The sequence below is a fragment of the Protomyctophum parallelum genome (genome assembly GCF_964188405.1).
Source record: "Protomyctophum parallelum genome assembly, chromosome: 14".
NCBI classification, from domain to species: Eukaryota; Metazoa; Chordata; class Actinopteri; order Myctophiformes; family Myctophidae; genus Protomyctophum; species Protomyctophum parallelum.
The window spans coordinates 20086321-20110876 of NC_139709.1; the positions used below are offsets into that span (position 1 = coordinate 20086321).

The 24556-nt window shown below is 42.1% G+C and overlaps 1 protein-coding gene across 2 annotated transcripts; it reads right to left on the reverse strand.

Moving 5' to 3' along the window:
- Positions 1 to 579: 579 nt before the first annotated feature.
- dis3l2 (DIS3 like 3'-5' exoribonuclease 2) lies at positions 580 to 23175 on the reverse strand. Of its 2 annotated transcripts, XM_083782531.1 has the most exons (22): positions 23101 to 23175; positions 19758 to 20553; positions 19064 to 19194; positions 18870 to 18923; positions 18415 to 18516; positions 17822 to 17966; positions 17554 to 17633; positions 17038 to 17267; positions 16612 to 16785; positions 15741 to 15820; positions 14366 to 14478; positions 13603 to 13710; positions 12657 to 12890; positions 12350 to 12429; positions 11983 to 12166; positions 10616 to 10702; positions 9583 to 9730; positions 8543 to 8673; positions 7397 to 7501; positions 3431 to 3535; positions 2344 to 2468; positions 580 to 2165 (listed from the first exon to the last, which is right to left on the reverse strand). In XM_083782531.1, exons 2-21 carry the CDS (start codon positions 20527 to 20529, stop codon positions 2367 to 2369), a joined length of 3165 nt encoding a protein of 1054 aa, XP_083638657.1. In that variant the 5' UTR covers positions 20530 to 20553; positions 23101 to 23175; the 3' UTR covers positions 580 to 2165; positions 2344 to 2366. The 2 variants fall into 2 exon arrangements, with proteins under 2 accessions (XP_083638657.1, XP_083638658.1); XM_083782532.1 differs by lacking the exons at positions 580 to 2165; positions 2344 to 2468; positions 3431 to 3535 and having other exon boundaries at positions 7471 to 8123.
- Between the last annotated feature and the right edge of the window lie 1381 nt (positions 23176 to 24556).

Below are 24556 nucleotides of genomic sequence, written 5' to 3' on the forward strand. Positions count from 1 at the left end.
ACGGGTAGGCTCCTGGACTGATGAACCATAGTTTACACAGGCCACTAATCTGTAGGAGTAGCCCATCAATAGCATATTATCAATTAAACAGATATGGATAAGACTGTGATGGGTGTACTGTACTGTATCTAATGTAATCAACCCAAAATGATATAATGAATGATGAGACATGTACAATAACATGCAAAAATATAAACAGACTTGTGTAACTATGTGATTACCAAGATTGAACTACGGGTGGTTTTTGTATGTCTTTTTTTTTTACCCCCAATCAAGTTCAAAGCCAGTACACTACTTTGACAGATTGGCAATAGCTTATCACCAGCATTCTAACCGCTCACTTCAGTTGCCATGGTGTGTTTATGAATTATCAATTTCAGACACCATGATAATCAAGAATATATACTAATCCTTCACCTTCCTGAATAAACAGATGGGAGTCACTGCAGTAAGTAAACCTAATGTTCAGTACTTTTCCTAATATGACTGACTACTGATATAGATGAGGTAGCCACGTGATTTTAGGTTCCGTTATACCCAATAATAAAGAAAATATCAGTTTGATGTATCCCTTGGATCTATTTATTGATCTGCACAAGGACAGAAGTTATAGAACAGTACTGTTACACACATCTTGCATATGTACTTTTACTGTACTTTACAGATCAGAGCAAAAGTTACATCTAACAGTGATGAATACTAATGTCAAATGTAACAGTTTTTACTTGGACATTTAATGGACCCAATGTGTACATTTGAGTAAGTCAACTACTGCACAAATATTTCCCCCCTTCAGTTTTAGGTCCCACATTATGTCAAAGTAAACTTCTGTTTAGCTCCAGTCTTTGAAAAACACAAACTTAAACATTTGCCATTTTAAAATACCGTACATTAAAGTATCATGCTTTGATGTCCAATTCAGTCAATCTTTGCATTAAGACCATATACATTTGAGAATAAAAAATAAAAACATAAAATGAAAACATTAACTAAAATGAAAATATCATTTTATTAACGCACTTTCATTATAAAATGCTTCAATAATAAAATAAAATAAAATCTAAATTGTGTAACCCAAAAATAACTAAGAGGTTTAACTTTTGACGGTGTGGATTTTAACTGCAAATAAATCATCCCTTTTGAGTTAGGATCATGACACGTGTGTGTGCAAGAGAATTAAAGCAAAGAAAGGCACACTCAATAAAGGATAGGTAGGCCACACAGTACACTGCTACTTCAATTTGCTAGCAAGGATTATTCAGCTCATCACATTGAAGCCAAATAGAAACAGGCCTGGGTTCAAGTATGAACTCAAAAGAGAAGGTGGCAAATGATTATACATCTTTTAAGAAAACAGGGCTCAGCATTGACTTCACATACTGTACATTTCCACTGTGGATGGAGGTTACTTTAAATAAATAAAACCAAAGCAACTGAAAATAAAACTCATTTAGACAACAAGGCCACACAATTACAATTTACAGCAGCATTAATGAGGCAAAATATTCAAGTCATTCCCATCATTGTGTTAAACAATACTACAGAAATAATCCAATATTTCATTAGGGTGTATGCCTTAGTGGGCACTACAGTTGGTCGAAACCTCTATAATGATATAAATGGATCTGTGTCTAGAATGTAGAATTGCCCTTTATTAAAGCAGTGTTTCCCAAACAGTGGGTGACAGACCCATTTGTATAGGTCCCGGGGAGACACCAAATGTATCTTTTGGGTCTCGACTCTCGAGTGACAAAGTTATATGCAGGTTCTGAGGTGGTAAATACATTATTGTCCTAGTGACTGCAGGACACTTTGAACTGACTTCTTTGAATGACTTGTTGAGCAGTATTAAAATCTGTAGAGATTACGCCTCTACTGTTATGATGAAACCATTTCACTAAATTAAACAAATTAAACCATACAACCAGCTTTCACAGTTGGACCTGGGGTCAAACATTACTTGAAATGCATTATAAATACTCATGATTCAAGCCGTCGGAAGTGGGGCAGTGATAAAATACCTGTCAGTGGAGTATGGGAGTTCGAATCCACCGCGGTGCATCCGGCTTTGTCGAGCGTCTATATACAAACACAGTTGGAGCGTGTTCGGGGGAAGGGAAGCTGGGCGGTATCACTGCACATACTTCTACAGGCTGGAGCAGCACCTGTCAGCAGGAGTGTTGGGCACGAATAGTATGAAGATTGATTTTAAGCATACATGTAAATCTTTGCAGTTTTTTCTCTCTCTTTTATGACATGTGATGTACCTACGACACATGTGAACGATTTATGACACATGATGTACCTAAGACACATGTGAACGATGTATGACACGTGATGTACCTATGACACATGTGAATGCGGCTTTATGATGCCTTCTCCTCGGGTCTCTTGAGCAGAGCGGTGTACTTCATGGCCACGGTGTCGGCTCTCAGCTGCACCTCCACTAAGGTGAAGAGTGAAATGACCTGTAATGAACACAACAGAAAACGTACGGGACATAGCCAGTCAGTGGTGGAAAAACTACTCAACTCCAGTACTTGAATCAAAGTATAGATACTCAAGGTCAAATTGCATTACTCAACTGCTAGTGAAAGTTGCTCAGTCAAATTTGTACTTTAGAGTTAAAGTCATGGAGAAATTACATTTAAAAATACTGTTAAAGTCAGGACGTAATTAAATAAAACAAAATACTGTGATTTTGTACAAATTAAAGTACATTTTCTTATTATCAATGCATTACTGTATTGGGGGAAAAGGTACATAAAATAAAAATAGGACTTAAGTGGCTAATGTTTTTTTCCCATAAGTCTGGGTCCTAAGGGTACCTTCCTAAAATGTAGTGAAGTCAAAAGTAAAGTGGGTGTCTTTGAAATGTAGAGTCAAAATCAATAATTTCCGGACTATAAGCCGCACCTGAATATAAGCCGCAGCTACGTTAGCTCAGAGCCTGAGATGGCTCTGCGTTAGCTGTAAAAATCCATAGATTAGCCGCACCGTTGTATAAGCCGCAGGGTTCAAATCATGGGTAAAAAGCTGCGGCTTATAGTCCGGAAATTACGGTAAGTAAGTAAATGTACATGTCCTCCAATGGACATCGTCCACTTTAACAAAAGTAGCATAAGTTGTTCTTTAAACACTATCAAATACAGTGATTGTCTCAAATATAAAAAATTCAAGGAAATGGATTATGCATTAGGCTACAGACCCCCATTTGATAACCTCTTTTTTAACTCAACATAGGGCAACTTTCTATTCAGCATTTAATGCTTTGTATGCTATTTTAAACAGAACATTTTTATTGTATGTCACTTTTCCTATGCCATTTTAGTAACACATGGCTTTCACTATGCTTATTAGCTGTTGTTCTTAAGCTCAATTTATACTCCATTGCATGACAGTGTGTGAAGATCTGTAAATGAGGCCTTACCTGTCGCTCTGAGGGTTTCTGTGGATCGTCTGATGCCCAGACCAGTGTGAGCTCAGACTTCTTGCCCACCTTGTGATGCTGGAATGTCTCCAAACCCTCTACAGACTAATGGAGACAAAAGACACAGACCATTTCAATCTGACAATATCATATAATCATAGGGAGGGCTGTGTGGAAACCAGAGGATTGTGACATTATCGTAATATCTATCTATAATTATATTAACTAGTCCTTACCCGTTCTGAATATATGAACAGCAAATTATGTTCAGTGTGGGGAATTGTTTACAGATGGTCTTGGGAAGTTGGGTTGGGCACAAAAGTGGATATGGATATGTTGCTGGGTGTCCAAGCGATAACGAAATTAGGTGAAAATTCCGCTAAATATGACGTAAATTAAATCATGATGTATGATGATAAGAGTGCCCCTCACTTCACATAGGTGTGATTTTTCTTTAATAAAGTGATATGAGGTGAGGTAAGGGCAGGCAATATGACAAAATATTATATCACAATATCTTTTCAGAAATGATCACAATATTGATATTCATCTGGATATCATATTTTTTATATAATCTATATAATCAATTTGTTTTTATACTGATAGACTATTAGTTTGGTATGCAGATAGATATAGATAGATAGTCAATTCATTTTATGAATGGATGGACAGACAGACAGACTATCCGTTTTTATCTTGCTGTTCTATCATGTGAGTGTGACATTTAGTGCAGAGGCTACTCGATGGTGAATTAGTAATGTAATATTCTCCTTGGCTTTGACTGCTTCAGTTCAGAAGCGTTGCATTTAGAGTTATGGACCTGAGCTAGGCACTGACTAATATATCCAGCCAGGTCCGGTCGGTCATTCGTATTGCGCTGCGCACACGCTTTTAGCGAGGTGCTAAGCAAGGATTGTTTTGGTATATCAATCAATCCGTCCACTCCATGTGCGTGCGCACGTGCACTCTTTACGTGCGCGGCTGCATGCTGTTTCACCCACGTTTGGTTAAAAGTTATATCAAGTGATGTTTTAACATTACAAACTTTCTAAATAACTTTAGTATTCAACGTGTCGGGGTCCTAGCAACTCCTTCTGTCTTCTGTGCTACCCTGATGCGTTCGCTCCGCTGCTGAGTGCTGACAGGGAAGAGAACTGAGCAGCAACACAGGGAGGGGTGGGGCGGTGGGAGCAAAGGGACAGATCGACGACACCGCCGTTCAGAAATATAAATTTAGGTATAGAACCGAGACTATAGAATGTGCACTGTAGACAGAGACTTGTCTTTATCACGATTGAATGGTCAAATCCTGTAGTCGCACCTGTGCTACAAATCTAATTTTACAACTCGCACGGTGATATTTTTAGTCGCAAATGCGAGTACCTAGTCGCACTGTCGAGCCCTGGGAATAGCTGTAGTATGCGTCTGCTGTTGTTTTCCCCGTGTGGTCAGATGCCTGCCTGGGGGCGGTGTGAAAAAGGGTAGGTGCATTGAGGGGGTTGGAAATATCCTGCTCACTGTGAAGGCCGCAGTACTGTAAATATGACATGAATATGAATGCAAAGTAGTGGTTGAGGTGTGGACAGGCTAGCTGTTGGTGTTGTGCATGGTGAGATGTGTGCAAACGGTGTGGTTTATTAGGAGAAGACGGCCAAAGGATGCAACACACACACACACACACACACACACGGCGCCAAATTGTATAGGGCAGTCTTTGTTGTGTTGCGGCGGTAGCTAGAGGAAGCATGGCAGTGGGGTAATGGTGAGAACGGTGGCCTGTGATGCAGGTGTCGCTAAGGGGCGGAGGTGTGTGAGGGTGCGAGGTTAATTCACTAATAAATTCATTTTTTTTTTTTTTTTAAGATATTTTTTTGCGGCTTACGCCTTTTATTGATTTTTTTTTGAAGGGACAGACAGTAGGCTGACAGGAAACGGGAGAGAGATGGGGGGGATGACATGCAGTAAAGGCCGTGTCGGGTCCGGGAGTCGAACCCGCGGCACACTGCGACTGGATTACCAGTCCGGTGCCCAGACCGTTACGCTACGGCCTGGGCCAATAAATTCATTATTAATCATGAATGTGTCAGGCCCAGGCCGTAGCGTAACGGTCTGGGCACCGGACTGGTAATCCAGTCGCAGTGTGCCGCGGGTTCGACTCCCGGACCCGACACGGCCTTTACTGCATGTCACCCCCCCATCTCTCTCCCGTTTCCTGTCAGCCTACTGTCTGTCCCTTCAAAAATCAATAAAAGGCGTAAGCCGCAAAAAAATATCTTAAAAAAAAAAAAAAATCATGAATGTGTCAAATCGAAAAAGGGGCTCCGTTAAGACCTCCATATTCATTCGGTCAATGCCTGTGTGAAAAGTGGGAGCGATTGGTGCAGGCAATGAGGAGATACGGCGGTGTTTCTGACATTCAGACATTGTTAGAATTATAGTATGATGATGATGATACTACGAGTAAGATGCGCTGAGGGTGAGAAGCCCTAAAGGGCGAGGTTGTGTGCACGCATCCGCCTGCGTGACGGCAGACTGCTGGACGAGCGCTGGCTCTTTGGCATGGGGGGTCAGATCAACATATGGAATGAATTTTGTACTGGCCGTGGCCATATATGGAGCAAAATAAGTGACAACTGACAACGACTGCAATGGAACGGAAAGTAGGAAACTAGGCATAAGCCATGATAGGATCTGTGGCGATATGTGGCCCACGATAACGATAATATCACGATACATGATATCTGCAGTACTCGATATATTGCAAGGAATGTAATAAACAATATATCACTCACAATATTTGTAACTGAAAAATAAAAATAAAAACCTATAAAAGGCAGAAATCTGGAATTATGCATTATTCAGAAATGTATTTGATTGTTGTGCATTACTAACAGGCATGCATTGCATAGTGCCTCCTCCTAACAGTACAACACTGACTGCAAACTGTCCACAAGAAAAGATACAAAGTAGCAACTTGTTTTATGTAAACCTGGCAGGGCTTAGCAAGCATCACCAATTTGTTTAATGTAAACTTGGGCCCATGTCAGTTCTCATTGCTTTGATAAGAATACAATAAAACTACATGAAATGTGTGTTTATTGTAAACTTGGGCCCATGTCAGTTCTCATTGCTTTGATAATCCAAATCCAATAAGATGAAATTAAATCCTGGGCTCATATCAGTGGTTACGATGTTTGAATACAATCAAATTTAATTAAATCCTGGGCTAATATCAGAGGTTAGGATATATGCAAGTAAACCAGAAATCATATTATCATTATTAGTATTGCTATATTGGCAGATATAATAATGGAGTGTGTGTGTGTTCAGTTGACTTCAAAGTGTTTTTTACGTGGGTGACTGTGTGTGCACTGTGCAAGCATGTATTTGTGTGTGCAACTGTGCATGGCTCCCTTCTTCACTGTTTACTCCTGCCCACTTTACCCTCATATATATCTCAATAGCACCCCCACCACAGACGGGACACTCTGTGGCAACAGGGGAAATCCATAGACCACATGCATGGTGTAAAACAACATCGATATTTGCCAGCAGTATATCGATCATTTTTGCAGTAATAGGAGTATCGTGTTATATCACAATATCGATATTCTGGAACGTGCGTAATGATGGAGGAGGCATCTTCATCAACTTAAAATACAAGTGGTACCGTGAGAACAGAAGGTACAGTATGGGAAGTTGTAGAGAGGTCATCATAACATTTATGATTATTATCATGTATTCCAGACTTGCATCATCTAGTTCACTTAGTCTAGAATAATACATTCTGTAAGGATTAAATAATAAAGGGTATAGGAGTGCAATCGACAGCCATTTGCTGTGCTTACCTTCATTGCAGTGAACATTTTATTTCAAATAAACTAATAGGAATACAAATTAAGCATAATTAACTAAGAGAGGGGGACAAAAATGCAAAGAAAAGTTAAATATTGCCAGCAGCCCAACCTTGCAGTAGATCCGCTTCTGCACACCATAGCGGAGAACCAGCACGTCAAAGGACTGGTCCAGTACTCCCATCACCATGGCCTCAGAGTCCAGTGGACCACACTCCTACAGGTCAACACCCACACAGAAGGACAGCAGGTCAACTCAACACCCGGACAACTCTCCGGCAGGGCAGGGTTTTTTTTTTGTCATTAGAATTTGCACAACAGAACATATATAGACAATCATACACAACATACTAGCAGGTCTTTCCCTAGGAAAGACGACCGATATATTGTGCCGGTGAAGAAAAAACCTAGAGGGGCTTATGCGAGTTAGTATAGTTTTTCATTTTTCATTCGTTTTTATGATTCAACAAGGTCTGAATACATAAGACCACAATGGACATGGATCCTGGATGGAACAGCCTTAATGTCTGACGGTACCTCGAGCTGTTGACATTTCTGACTAATAATGTATTCAATCAATCAATAGCAGTTCTCTTTGGCAAGCTGGACAAATAGGGACAATATACAAGACAGATGCATTCTTTTTAAAGAGGAGGTTCAGGTCTTTCGGAGGCTGCAGGTCATTACTGAGGACCGTCTACGACTCGGCTGTAGCGTCAACCATTCTATGTATTTGTGTTGTGTGCTGGCTGGGGCATCAAGGCTGTGGATAAAAACAGGCTAAACAAGATGATGAGTAGGGCTGGGATCCTTTGGTTCTGGGCTGCAAACTGGACGCCCTAGAGAAGAACGATGGTGGATCAAATAAAATAAACCGACCAGTCTGCCGCGAATGCCCCACCCACCACCAATGCAATTTAATCACTGGCATCCAGTGACACCCGTTTTGATTATTATTCATAAACATTTTATTCCAACTTATGCCGTACACTGCTCAGCTTGTTTCTATGCGTGTCTTTGCCCCCCAATATGTATAAAGGAAATGGGCATTAACCTTGAACTATGTAAATGGCTACAAGGCCAGCCATGCATTATCGATATGATTAGCTTATTTTCCAATAACTGAAAGAGTATCAATGTCCGAAGACAGCTTTATGTCTCAAGGCATTAAAACTCATGTCACTTAAGAGCCAAAGCAAAATGGTAGACGCATCATTCAGCAGTGAGATTATGTTAAGTGGGTTTGTTGATGAAATACCTTGACTAACACACCAAAGAACAGCTCTGTGCTGAGCTCCCCGACTCTCTTAGAGGCGGTCTTCTTGTCATTGCAGTGGGATGCCTGTTTGTCGATCGCATCTCCGGTCAGCCTTACACGATGGCCACAACCTACACACACACACACACACACACACACACACACACACACACACACACACACAACACTTATATACTATAGACAACGGAGCAAGCCACTTTTTCAGCCAGTGTGAGATCTGAGGTTGCTTTGTCCTTCTGCATTGCTATTCCACATCACTCTCTGTATCTGAAGTGATACAAATGAAATCACTGTTCAAACAAGACACGCTTGTCTCATGCCTTTGTAGCAAATCGCCATTTGCGTTTAGAGAGAATGAGATAAAATAACGTAGACAACAAACTGACAATAGTGTTGTAGTCCCAGTTTAAGCTTAAATTATGATGTGTTGCTCAGCAAAAAGAAAACAAAGGAGTACAAAGGCATCACACGGAAAGGAAACATGTTACATAATTATGTCTACTGACCAGTGTAGTACTGACTTAAATAATCAATGTGTGGCTAAAGTATAGAGACAAATAATCAGACCTGAAAATTAGGATTCCTATTAACAAATTCAAACCCAACCCCTCCATCGTAACAAAGTAAAAAGGAAATCACGCCCGTGTGAAGTGAGGGGCGCTCTTATCATACTGTACATCATCTCATTCTGGCCAATCACAATTTGCGTCCTCATTTTGTTTACACACTTTCTTTTACACAAACACTCAAAACTAGTCATAGTTAATGGTAGCAAAACAATGTTCGAGTTTACACAAACCCTCAAAACTGGACATAGGCTCAGAGCCTTGGGGGTGTCCCAGAGGGTCTCTAGCAAAATGTGTTAATGATTGTGATGATTGTGATGCTGTCACAATCATTTAAGCCCTTTTTCGTACATTGGCTATTCAAAAATAGCAGATTTATACAGTATCTGTATATAATAGCTTGTATATCTTTTAAAACAAATCTTGAAAGTATTGAATAATCCTGAAACCCACCCAGGGAGGCAGCCAGCAGCCTGTGTACGATGACGTCAGCGTAGCGTCGGATGGGCGAGGTGAAGTGCGTGTAGAAAGGAACATTGAGGGCGTAGTGCTTAAAAAGAGCCTCGTCCTGGACAACACCTGTGCCGAAGTACAGTGCCATCTGGAAGATAACAATTAATTATTGTTGAAAGGCTCACAGAGGAAAACTGATTATTATCAACCCCAAGGGAATGGCAGCATGCACAAAAAACAAAAAACAATAAACATACTGGCAAATGGTTTTTGACAACATATCATAATCTCTTTTTTTTCCAACAATCCAACTTCTCTTTTTGTTTTAATTAATATGCCAAAGAATGTGTTTGTGTTAACACTGCAGTTCTGAATGGCAATCTATGCGACAGCACTGGTGGCTTTATACGCCACCAAATTCTGATCAGATGGCTTTGTAACAGCAATTTTGCTTTGACGGCTTTATAATGTTGATCGGATGGTTAATTAGTAGGTTTTTATCTATCAAATGGTCAACAGCAGACGGCCAATGACCAAGTGTCCTCACTAGGGCAATTTATTTAATCTGTTAAACTTGGAGCTTACATGGCAGTTGAATATTTATGCAATTTCGGATTTTATGGCGTGGCTCTGCAAAAGGCTACTGTAACCGTCTATGTGATAAGAGTCTGTGTGTGGCTTTGTGGAGCTAATCTCGCAAACCACTGGACCGATGAGTGCCAAACTTTATATGCACACTGCCAGTAGCTACAGAAGTATCTGCGCCATTTATTCATTTGTCACATATGCTTTATACTTTTTGAAATTTTAAACTTTCATTTCATAATGGAAGTCAAAGGGGCTGTGGCCGGGCTGAAGCATTTCCCAAAGTTAGAGTCATACGTCATAGATGACTCACAGGCTGGTCACATGCACATAGAAACGCCATTTCTATATGGATCCCAAGATATCATGGTTTTTATAATTCTTAATAGATAAAAATCTAACACAGTATGTGTGTACAGTATATTGTATTTTGTATGACTCCTCCAACCTGCATAGGTCTGAAACACATGTTGGTGAGGACCTCCTTCCTAGCAGTGGCATACTCATCGTCACTGAAGACATCACGGAGGCTCCTCTGAGGGTTAGGACAAGAACACATTTACACTTTTTACAGTCATTAATAAAAACAAACAATGTCTGCTTGAGACTTCCAAACTGAGTGAAAACTAGCCATGGTTCATGACTCTCGTATTCATACGAGAGTCATGAAGTAACTGCATCCTGTTTTTGGCGATCGCTACATTTACAACGTTTCCGTATATATAAACATTCGGAATTCAAATATAAAGTACTCACAATTTGTCCCACGGGTGTTAGTTAGTTGCAGCTCCAGCGATTAGAATGTCTGCATCCCGCGTTGTTTAATAAAAAGCATTTTTATCCGAGCTGTTATTTTGCCATTGGCTTTCAACTATGCGCCCCTATCGGTCGGGAGGAGGGTGGCACTTGGTGTGTTCGATATAGGTACGCTGACCGCCCTGCTAATACAGACTAATAGGCGAGTGCGCTCCCGGTGTGCAACTGTGGATTTCCCCAAACGAACCCCGTTTGAAAAAAATAGCCGGGGCGCTCGGACAAAAATGCTTTTTATTAAACAACGCGGAATGCAGCAATTCTAATCGCTGGTGCTGCAACTAACTAACACCCGTGGGACAAATTGTGAGTACTTTATATTTGAATATTGAATATTCCAAATGTTTATATATACGGAAACGTTGTAAATGTAGCGAGCGCCAAAAACAGGATGCAGTTACTTCATGACTGTCATGATAATCATCATGGCAGTCATGTTTCAGGGCTAAGTGAAAACGTTCCTTTACTACTTAATTGGGCCGTGGGGAAAACACTGTCCCTAAAGTGAAAATATTTTTGGCGCACAACACTCATTTTCGAGTATAAATCAGGCATAACCACTCCTTAGAGAGATTTCCCTGGAAGCGATCCATTTACCTCTACAGCAGCACTCATTCTGGTCTAGTGGCACACTACTAAATAGCAGGGTGCAATAAATTACATATTGCTTCCATGTGACCCAGAAACCCTTCTATAAGAATACATAAAACAATGCATACGAGGTTCCACGTATAGCAATTTTGAAGGATTTAACCTAAACCTCACTACAACCTCCATGAAAGCATGCAGTGTTAGTGTCCAATGAGCCTAACAATGGCTGTATTTGTGTCTAAGCTTTGCCCACTGTGTGCGCATTTATAGGAGGTTAATGACATACAGATAGGCCTCACAGTGCGAAAAACAAAAACCACCGATTGACAGGAAAAGTAATATTCCTTCACTTTTACACATCTAACACAGACATAATTGGACACCACACAAAATTTCCAGCAATACACTCACATGCAGAGCTCCAGCCGAGGAGAAGTCGACGTCGAGGCCCATCTGGTCGCAGAACTCCTGCAGCTCCTCCACCATCTTGGCCTGGGGAGGAGGGTGGCGTCGGAGCAGGGCCTGCTCTGGGAAGGCGCGGTAGATGTGGTGCGCTGTGGCGATGTTGGCCAGCAACATGAACTCCTCCACCAGCCTGACACAGACGACAGAGAGTCCATGGAAACTACTTTTCTGCATTCACATGGTGAAGGCAGCACTGGCGGAAAAGTACTCAGAGGTCACATTTCTTATATTTTTGAATCATTTTGGGTCCACTGACATAGGGTACAGAGTGAGAGTCTGACACAGATGTTTGTGAGAAGAGTTCGTCACTCACTTGTTGCTGTCTCTGTACTGGTAAACATAGCAGCCCTGCGGCATCATGGTCTCTTTGTCCAGGGTGAACGAGAGCTTCAGCTGAAACACAAAACAGACACATAGTAGGTACTCATTTATTAAAACAAAAACAAGACAATTGGCCCGTCAACAATTGTGCCTCTTCAAATTACTGGATAACTACTAGGGTTCATGTGGTTAACGCACATCTGTTTATGTGTGCCATTGCGGTTCCATTTCAACCTTTGCTGAATAAAACAACAAAAACTCAAAAAACAACAATCAAATTAGAATCAACCAGAACTAACCCGGTCCAGCCGGAGGGCTCCGTCTATGAAGCGTTGAGCTCTGAGGCTCTTGGCGATAGCATGCATGTCTAGAACAGCGCGATGGATGTGGTCAATGAGGTGCTCGGAGGCCACGGGCGGCAGCTCCTCGGGAGAGAATATCTTGTCTGGGGCCTCGATCATGCCCTGTGCATGGTCATAGCTCAGCTTCACGCACGAGCGGATCACCGAGCGGCCGAACCACTCGCTCAATATCTGGGAGAAATGGGAAAGTGTTAAAATGGCACAATACAGGCACAAACCACACACAAAGTTTTGAATCATTATACTTTTTAAGCCATGCTGGAAACGCACTGCATGCTGGAAATGCACTTAGCGTCTACTCAGAGCAGCAGTGGCTCAGGGGTAGAGTGACCGGATGGTTAAAAAAGAATGCTAAGTTAGAGCCAACGCTAATAAATTATCTTGTTATAACCTGTACACTACAGCCCAATAAATAAATAAAATGTTCTGATAAAGGGTTAGGCAGGAAATAGGTCAATATTGATTAAAGGTTTACTAAATGTGGCTGCATGCTACCATTTCAGGTGTTACCTTTTAATAACACCTAAAAGTGGAGTATGCTGAGACCTTTAATACTCAGCACACAAAAATCACCTTTTAGGTGATCAACCTTTCACTAAAAGGTGAGTAGGTTATCAATAACACCTAAAAGGTGAGTATGCTGAGAACTGCAGTGGAGAAGTGACTCTACAGAGAACAGACACAGCATGAAGCTGTAGAGGAGCATGAAGCGGTGGGGTCAGGGGAACCACTAGGGGTCCTTGAGGGGGTTACAGGGGGCAATCAGCTAAAGGATTTGTTACGTAACTCTGAGTGTACAAAGGGAGTTATGTGGGCCTAATGCATAGTAAACCGGGGGTCCTTAAAATAAAAACAGATTGGCAATCACTGGCACACAGTATACCTTCCCCTGCGGCGTGATTGTCCAGATGACTGAGAAGGTGAGTCTGTCGGTGAGAGGATTCAGACTGCACAGCTCCTCACACAGCAGCCGAGGTAACATGGGGATCACCTGAGGAGCACAGTGTTGACAGAGGATGATACAAAGTTAACCACATAAACCCCTGGGTCCCCAGTGTGTGCATGCCATAAGGACCACATAAACCCTATAGGGTCCCCAGTGTGTGCATGTCATAAGGACCACATAAACCCTATAGGGTCCCCAGTGTGTGCATGTCATAAGGACCACATAAACCCTATAGGGTCCCCAGTGTGTGCATGCCATAAGGACCACATAAACCCTATAGGGTCCCCAGTGTGTGCATGTCATAAGGACCACATAAACCCTATAGGGTCCCCAGTGTGTGCATGCCATAAGGACCACATAAACCCTATAGGGTCCCCAGTGTGTGCATGTCATAAGTTAACCACATAAACCCTATAGGGTCCCCAGTGTGTGCATGTCATAAGTTAACCACATAAACCCTATAGGGTCCCCAGTGTGTGCATGTCATAAGGACCACATAAACCCTATAGGGTCCCAAGTCTGTGCATGTCATAAGGGGCAAACTATCGACAAATAGAGCAGGTCTACAAGCCCACAGCACGTTGCGAGCGTGTACATTTACTGTAGATTTTTGGCAAAGAGAGGAAAAAAGGAGAGGACCAAGTATAGAGGCCTACAAAATATCAAACAAAAAAGAATCGTGATGTTATGGAGAACAAACCTTTTGGACCATGTATACACTCGTGGCTCTCTTGCTGGCCATGGTGTCCAGAGCATTGCCCTCTTGCACAAAGTAACTGACATCAGCAATGTGGACCCCCACCTCAAAATTACCTGCCAATACATAAGGGATTACATAAATAAAATGAATTACAAAAATCATGGTTAACAGTTTTTCTTATACTGTCATGTAAAATGTTTTCATGTTATGTGGACCCCAGGAAGAGAAGCTGCTACTAAGATAGTAACTAATGGGGATCCAAATAAACTAACAACAATCCTTTATTAACATGGGGTTATTTTATCTGATTCATAGTTTTTGCTGTAAAGCATGCATTGTTGTATAATTAAAATAACACTAAGAGCTTTAAATTAAAGGACAACTTTAGTTTTTTTCAACCAAAGTTCATGTTTTAGGTTGTTATTATATTATTATGAGAATGTAAAAGAATTTTTTTTCATTTGCTGCTTTCTTTCATTCAGTAGATCCTGTGATCTTTTGTGGCCAGATGTAATTTCCTGGGGTCTAGGAGGACTATAGTAAATAATAAAAAAAAAAAATCGCTTTAAACTTTGTAAAACAATACACATTTAGCCCCATGTTCGAATGCCCCCCCCCCCCCCCCCCCCCCGTCAAAAATAGCTAAAATCGCTAAAACGAAAGAAAGCAGCAAATGAAAACAATTTAACACTCATCTTTTACTTTCTCTAATAACATAAAACATGAACATCGGTTTAAATGGTTAGCAAAGTCAACCACGCAACAGCAGTAGCTCTGATCACTGCCTTCTGAAGGTATACTGTATTTAGTGCTACTGGTTAAAAAATAAAAATAAATCACACCATAATGTGAAGTAAGTGGTAGCTATGGCGGGTTGTAATGACCACTCCTTCCTGGTCTGTGTGTGTGTGCGTGCGCTGCAGTGGTCAATGGGTCTGTGTGTGTCAGTGACACTTTAGGGCCATAGTATTGCCGTAATCATGTGAACATGCATATGGGATATGGACACACAAAGCTGTTCTTTGGAGACTGTGTGCCACCACTCAAAAATAGTCTTAATAATGAATTGCATTTTTATAGCGCTTTTCCAAGTGCTCTAAGTGCTTTACAATGGTTCATTCATTCATACATTGGGAGGTGAAGCGGCAAACAGTCGACGCCAGCGTCCTCACTTCCCACATTCACACACCAATGGTGGCAAGCTTACACCGACCGACTCATTGGAGGCAATGTAGGGTTCAGTGTCTTGCCCAAGGACACTTCGACATGTGGACAGGAGGAGCCTGGATTCGAACCGCCGACCCAGGGATCATTGGACGACCTGCTCTACCTCCTGAGACACAGTCGCCTATTAGTTGGTTTCCAATACACTTACCATCTGGGAGTGGTTTGCAAGACAATGCATCATCCAGGTCTCTGGCAGTAGCCGGGTCAATGGTGAATATACATTCTTTCCTGTCCCCAGCAAAATATATAAATATCATGAAAATCTATTTAACCACTTCAAGCATGTATACAGTAGAGTAGACAACATTAGCTATTTGAAAATAGCCGATCTACAAGCTCACACCCAAAATATATTTCAGATGATTTGAGGCATTTTGTTCCAAAAATGTGTTAAGAAACAAAACAAACAGCTGCCCTGTTGGTGGTGCTATAACAGGCCAATGTGAAAAGGGTGGGATATATTCCTCAGCCTAGTTAATCTGGAGTAATATAAAAAAATGTTTTACAAAACTGGGCAGAGGTTCTTCGTTGGCATCCAGGGAGTGTGTGTGCAAAATTTGGTATCTACCAGGTTAACGGTGCCGGAGATTAGCTGGTAACAGACGGACGGACGGACGGACGCACACACATGGATGGAGTGAAAAACATACTCTCTCCCTATGCCTTCGGCCTGGTGGAGACAATAATTAGCCCTTCGCTAAACCCCACCCACTCGACTCCATATAGTGTGAGAGAGAGAGAGAGAGAGGGAAGCGTCCTGTGTCGGTCTCGCACATGTATCACGGGAGCCTGCATGTATGCGAGACGTCAAAGTTAATTGGAATAAAAACTAATGTATCGGGTCTGGAGCGCATAATTGGTGAACTCTTGCAGTGTGTGATCCCTTGTCTGCGATCAATCGTTTAGTATGAAAACTACAAAGATATTATGACAGCGGATTTCAAAAACAGACTAGTGATCCGAAGACCTTTAACACTCTCTCAAGGAATAAAAGCATGTCTGAAGCTGCACAGTCTCACCTCAGGTCTCTCCTCTTTGTCAGCTCCTCGGGTGGGATGGTCCAGGGCAGGTTCTGTGGGAGGCAGCCCAGCACCTCGTCTGGGAAGTCCGAGAAATCCACATTATATTCTATCAGGATGCCCTCAGTCTCTGGCTCGATCTCTCCTGCCTGCCCTAATGTCTTTGCAAGACGGCTGAGGGTGAAACACGTAGATAAGAGATGAACATACTGCTGCCTATTATTACATAATAGTGCAACTTTAGTTTCAACAATAACTGAATGCTTTTAAATGGAGGTGCAAAAACTGCAATAAAACAAGCTTGTAGATATTTTTAAACCGTTTAAACATTTTCCTATGACATATATTCCCTAAATATGGAAAACAGTTTGAAAGCAGTCAAATATAGTATATGGCTATAATATATATATAATGGTGTGTGCCCACCCTTGAGCAAAGTTGGTGTCTGACGGCCAATTGGTGATACGACAGATGAACAATGTGCTGGCGTAGTCGCCTGGCCGGGAGCTGAAATCGGCGGGACAGTCAGCAAGGGGAACGTTGATCCGTGGCACCCGGTGGTCCACGGGGGCAAACATGGCGATGGGCTTGTTGGGAAGGAATTTAAGGAAACCTGTGGCAGCCCTGGAGTGTTTCTGCTCTACGATGTACACCACCTGGGACATGGAGGGTAAAGTTGATGATGATGACCAATGTATTTGTAATGCACATCCCATGTAGGCCCCGTCACTGATAACCACTACAGTTTGGTCATGAGGGAGGGTGTAGACGAGCATGTCTCATCCTACGCATGAAGTTGTGTTCTTTTCATATGACAGAGCGCAACGCATGCTAAAGAACACGCTATCCGACCCAGTTACACAACTTGCTTGCAACCTGTAGGATCTGCTAGTGCAGCAACAGAGATCGCCCTCCCCTGGTCCTTGTTTAAAGCAAGCTTACTTTGGCCGTCATTTGGAGTATTTCTCCATTGGGTCGTGGGGTTGAAGGGTCTTCAGGGTGTCCTCCCCTTTCCCCATTGTCTGGATTGGAATGTACAAACAGATGATACAGCCTTATGATTATTGATCCAGGGTCCCTAATGAGCCCTTGTGGAAATGTCCTACTCTACTAAGTCAGTCCCTGCTAGAAAGGTTAGTGATAACTGCTGAGTGTTTATTTTGGTTTTTCCATCAGCAGTGATCAGGCAGTAACTGGACCAATACAATACCTTTGGCACAGAGCGACATGCTCTTAACTCTGTTGATAACTTCATCGTGGTCGCTGTCTTCTACTATAACGTCGGGGCTGGGAAGCTGCCCCGCCTTTGCCTGAGACTCGGCGGCACCTTCACAGTCTGTGTCCGACTTCACAACCTGTACATAGACGGACATTACCCTGCTGCAGATATAATCACTGTTGGTGTGTTTTTAATAGGAGAAGCAGTTACACAAATAAACGCATGTTTACGGAATCAAAATATGGTTGCCCTGACACCAGCATTGTTCACCTGCCGATTTAGCAGGTGTTTTCCCCAGTCTGAAAGCTAATTCCATAAGCTTTTACATACTGTTCAGCCGACGGGATGGAAAATCTTAAAACATGAATAACTCGCGATATAATTAATCATACCTCCCGTTGTTGTTGATCGCCTCAAGAGTGTTTTGGCTACATCTAGCTACTTTCAGCCACATCCGGGATAACATCCGGTCCGTCGCTAAATGTGCTCCGCTGCTATAAATCGCTGGGCACTATGATTTAATGGATTAAATAACTGCGGGAGTTCGGGGTGTTAATAAATAAAATATTTTTATGAAGTCTTACCTTCCACTGATCCCGTGGGAGCACCTGCACCACCACTATGTCGCCGTTGAGAGCTCTGTTACGAGCCACAGTCCCGTCCAGGAATATGTCACGTGTGCCGTCCTGAGGGAAATATCAACATATTCATGGACTTCCAGCTATAAATGTTATAGCATTTGCTTGTCTGCAATATTCCCCAGTTCTCCATTCTACAAACCATATATCGTAGCTGTCGGGTAAAAACATCTCATCTTCATATTTTTAACATGTTTTTTCATAAATGAATGCCTTACTTAATAATACTATCAAAAATAGCAGATCTACAAGCTCAAAATGTGGCGCGGAGCAACGCGTATTGAGCTTGTAGATCTTCTATTTTTTTATTTTAATCCTGAAAAGTAACAGTTTTAAACAACAGTTTCAAGACAATATGTCTCTGACAATATGCCCCCCCCCCCAAATATGCGACAACTTACAGGAGATGGGAGGAAAGCCTCCTGGTATTTCTTGGCGTTGATTCTTAATGCTCCCTAGAAAGAAAATGTATGACGATATAAGATATTTACAATTAATTATGCAATGAATGACTGGCTCTACTACTAAGTGCTTTATCAATTACAGCAATTGTCAATGTGTGCCATTCTCACTAGATAATGATGTCTAACATCACCTGAATGAGTTGTCCTCTCTTTAGACCATGGGAAACTTCCTCAGAGGTCATGTAGGATTCAAAGATTTGCTTCTTTGACCCTTGGGCCCCTCTGCCGTACTTATTGTTCTTGTCAGCAGGGGAACCACAGGCTGAAAGAAAATTCACATGCACCATAATCCTCATGTTGTGATCAGGAACATGTTATGTGTTAACCCCACCTCCCTGGAAATCAAATCATAGACTAGGAATGGGATCTGCAATTATTAGAGAATCGGAATCCATAACTAAGAGAATTTACATTGTATGCTTATCTATTCCTTTTATCAATGTTGGCATGTTGGCAAAGTTGCTCATTGCAAAAACAATGACATCAGCTGAATATGCTGCTGAAAAGGAAAACATGTTCAAATAATACTAGGCAGAAATCCTGCATACATTTTATTCTACAGTGTTCTGATCCAAAGATAATAATATAACCTGTGTAGGCCTATCCTTTTTCCACATTGAAAATTAAAATCAGGAACCAGTAAGGGAATCGATACAGAATTGGACCGATAAGCAGAATCAATTCCCAATCCCAGAGTAGCCAATTAAATTTGCGTTCATGATTGATGTCTATTTAAACTAGTCGACTAATGCAACTCAGTACACTGCAAATTCAGCTTCACAACCAGAGAGAGAACAGATCTCCTTTGCAGACAGCTTTGTGTACCTTGGGCTGCCTGCTGCATGTTGTTGCCTTTACTGTGAGGTGACTTGAGCGCTTGAATGTCAGCATCGACTGCAGCACTCATCATCATTCCGTCCCTTCTGTTCTCCTCCTCCTGGTTCTTTGGCACGTTCTTCTTCTTCTTTGACTTTTTCTTCTCTTGTTCCTGGCCGCTGCAGCTGGTTTTCATCGGCGATGCACTGCCCTGGTGACTCAGGGCGCCATCTCTGTGGAGGTCTTTGTTCCTCTTCTGCTTCTGGTGCTGTTGGGAGTCTCGTGGTTTGGGAGAGGCGAACTCCTCCCCGGACTCCACGTCTCCATCTTGACTGGTGGCAGTGTCCCTCCTCTCTCCGTGCCGCTGTCTGCTGTTGCCGGGCATGGCCTGTTGCTTCCTGTCAGAGTCCTGCCAGGCACCTCGGCTATTCAGTTTCTCCATGTACAAAGCCAGCGAGCTGTTCTCTCCTTTGCATTTAAAGGGGGAGGGGAGGGAGATGTCATTAGAGTCGGGGGAGTCGATTAAAGCCTGGTCCCTCTTCCACTGTGGTATGTCCGGTCTGTCATTGTAGGCTCCAAGTGCCGCAGTCGGTCCATTATCTTCCCCCTGTAATGAAAAGCCCTGTGCATACTGCTCCAGGTACGACCTGAACTTGCTGCTGTGATGCTGGCTAAGGAGTCTTGCATAGGCGTCTTTCGGAGGGGGAGTCATGGAGTGGTTCTGGCCACGCTTAGCCTCCCGATTGCGGTTACCCCCCTTAGGTTGCCGTGGAGAATCCATAATGGTTTTCTTTGAATGTTATATCTGTAAAAAAGAAAAAACGTTAATGGCAGTTTGATTTCTGTAAGAACAATTATACTGCAAACAAACAAAAAACGCCAACAAGCTAAATATGGCAGCTCAGTTGTAAAGGTGGTCATTATTACCTTGGATGTATTCAGAGACCCTTTTCATTGAATTTTCATGGCAGGAATATACTTGTGTTACTAATGATTAATTCAGGTTTTGTTCCATTCAGGTCAAATAGTCAGGGTGCTAACGTGTCAACTGGTCGTTAACGTTTTACAATTGACATAACTTCTTAGCTAGCTATAATAGCAACATATCTTGCTTGAAAAGGAAAGTTCTTTACTCGTTTTTTTAATAGCATACTCATTTTAATACACGCATCCCCATACAGTGTGTTGTGAGCTTGTATATCGGCTATTTTCGGAGAACGACAGCATCTTAAGCGCCGTGCGACCAACAATAAACTGTTAAACAATTTAAATTATTATTATTAATATAATGCTCTTAATTCAGAGAGATTTACAGTAAGCAAGAACACAAATAGTCATCAATAGGCATGTAACAATTCACGCAACTCACGATACGATTCGTGTCACGATATGAGGTTCACGATATGATTTTTCACGATATTTTAAACAGAAGATATTTTCCAGAAAAATTAGTTTTTTAATTGTATGTAATTTAATTTATCTCCTACTTTTTTCATTTTTTTTATTTAACTACATTGCAAAAGAAGTTGCATTACTTTTGACACGGAAAGATGAAACGAAGTCCACACCCACAACACCAGAAGGAGTTCAACAAACCATGTGCAACGTAGATTCTGCACAAACAAGGGACTAAAGTAATTTCGCTCCTATGCCACCAAAACGCCATACCAAGTACCAACAGTCATTAAGACACGCAAATCTCTTGACTACTTCAAAACTGCTCTCAATGGGCACCTACGGACGGCTGCAATTTGAAACTGACCCCGTAAAATCTGAATCCCCCACCCACCCCTTTCCCCCCTCACTGTATGTTTATTTTTCCTTTTTACCTCCTCTATGATGATTTCCTTAGTTTCCCTTCCCTCCCTAGTTTTGACTATATAGTTGTGTATATTCGTACGTCTCTAAATGTTTTGATGAATTGAAAATGGTGGGCCCTATGGTGTCGTCCACTCAGTTAACAGTTTTTGTATTGAGTTGTACTTGAAATGTACTGTAATTCTACAAACTGTTAATAAATCAAATCAAAAAATAACTTATGTGCTGTTCTACTGAGCTTATAAAAAAATGTTAGGGATTGATTGATTGATTGAAATATTTATTTATTTAACAGTACATTTCAAGCACAAACTCAATACAAAGACTGTTGTTAACTGTGAGTGGACGACCCAATTAAGCATTACACTTGTTTACAAGAGGGTCCACCTTGTTCAATTCATCAAACCATTTAGAGACGTACAAATAGACACTTCTATATAGTAAAAGAACAGAACAGGAATTCATCATAAAGGAGGTAAAAAGGGAAAAGAAACATATACAGTGAGGGGAAAAAGGGGTCGGGGGGATTCAGATTTTACAGGGGCCAATTTCGAATTGCAGCCGTCCGGTGCCCTTTGAGAGCGGTTTTAAAGGAGTCAAGGGATTCGCATGTCTTAATGACTGTTGGTAGGGCGTTCCACATTTTGGTGGCATAGGAGCGAAAATAATTTAGTCCCTTGTTTGTGCCGAATCTGGGTTGAACATGGTTTGTTGCACTCCCTCTGGTGTTGTGGGTGTGGACGTTGACATTAAAAGTATCTAGACAGGTACATGGGTATCTTGGTGGTGTATCGAATCTTGTGGACCAGAGTCACCAGACCCATTGCAAGATGCTGTACTCTGTCGACCCCAAGCCATTCCAGCCTGTCAAAGTGGGCAGGGGTGAGGTGGGTTCGGGGGGTGAGGCCAAGTAGGAGACTGACCAGTTTGTTTTGGGAAGTCTGGAGCCTAGTTTTAAGGGCCTTTGAGGTGCATGCATAGTGAGGAAAGAAACCTTGTACGAGGGCTCCTGTTAAGGTCTTCAAGGTGTTTTTGGTAGTGAGGGAACATATGGCTGAGGCAGGAACAAAGACATGACCCCACCAGAGACAAAACAGAAGCATCTAAGCAATATGTTGTACTTAATTGTACTAGGCTTGTAGCCTAGCCTAGGTTGTTGTGTGCCTGTCTGCGTCACTTCACGGTGACACCAAACGATGATGGATTTGTTTGTACTGTAGCTAACTATTAGTATTAGACGTAGCTAACGATTAGCACAGCCCCTAACACAACAGGAGTTGGGAACGACTTTTCTAGTAACCTCGTCTACCATGAACAAATATAGATAAATAAGGAGACCGTTCAGATGAAAACGTGACAATGCGGCAACAACATGTGTTAAATTATTTCTGCTACCATTAGCCACAGAATACGTGTGGGTGGGGCTGTGGGCGTTCACTTTCCTCCGTTTAACATTATGACAGATCAAACTATTGTATCTGAAATTAAATTACATTTTCATTGCGCTAAAGCGAATATAATTTAAACATCTTACTCAGCGAAGAAGTTCTTCGTCGTCAGTGATGGTAAAACACAAGGCTGCCAATGTTGATGATTTCCTTCTTCGTTTAGGCTTTTGGACCGTTGGCAAACCAGCTATTGGTGCATTACTGCCGCCAACTGGACAGGGGTGTGGAACAGACCATTTTGCAAGACTGCCCAGACCTCCTGCATTCCATGCTGCGAGTTTCAGAGATGATTCAAAATGCATATTCTGTAATGGTAATCACAAATCCAAGAACTGTACTGAACTGACTGTTGAACTAAGAAGAGAAACACTGATGAAACAAGGCAGCCGGTGTTTTGTATGTCTGGTAGGCAGGCATGTCGCGCGTAATTGTAGAACGCAAATTTATTTTTGCCAACGGCTGATTCGGTCTGGTTTATTAACCAGGCTAAGAACGCAGGGCATTCACTGTGAAGATTGCGGGCGCAGACACCACAAAACAGTTTGCAATCAAACAGCCAGTCAATATACAGCGCATGATAGACGCGCCGACCACGGCAACGACAGACAGGCTGACCACAGTTGCTTGCTACACTATACTTCTGCAACACGTGTTGCAGAAGTATAGTGTAGCAAGCAACTCTGACAATAGTACAATTACTGTGCAGACAGCTACCATTTTAGTGGAGGATATTAAGTCCATATTTCATGAGAATCGTTCACTTGATGGTACAAGCACCAAAATTGGCACACAAGTGCTTCGGAACCTACTCTCTCAGAAAAGTACGTTGTCCACTTGAAAAAACAAAATGGACACCATTTTTCAAGATGGCCGCCAAATGAAAAAGGCCTTTTGTGGCGGTTCTGGACTACCGTGGGTCCGACCGACTCGAGACCGGGCACTGCACTCCCTGTGGGTGTGTGGAACGTGTGTGTCGAATTTGAAGTCGGTGGGGCGAACGGTTCTCGAGTTCGGGTTCACCTGTATAGGTAAAGAAACGTTGAATATAGGCTACATGTGTTTGGTTCCAAAACACCCCAGAGAATGACCTGCAGGTCGTTTGAGAAATATTAAGAACAATCAAAGCATTGATTGGGAACACCCAAATTGAGCTCTTCTCCACAAGCTGTGCATATTCACGGCTTGGGCCGTGCATGCCTATTCCCACTATAGGCTGAGGAAGAAATGCCTCAGGCCCTCAGCCTCATGGTGGCGCTACAACAGGCCAAGTTGCGTCTTTCACACACACACACACACACACACACACACACACACACACACACACACACACACACAAACCCAAACAAATGGGTTAAATTACTCCTAAACATTTTGCCAAACATCACACACTCTCCTATCCTCCTGGTGCCCAGAAGGGCACTTTTTCTAGTTAATTTCTGCATCTCTTAGGGCCCGTTTAACCATAGCCTATAATGCATTTGGATGGCAAAAATGGCAGATCTGCAAGTTCAGTGTCGTGCATATCCACGGCTTCCCAAGCCG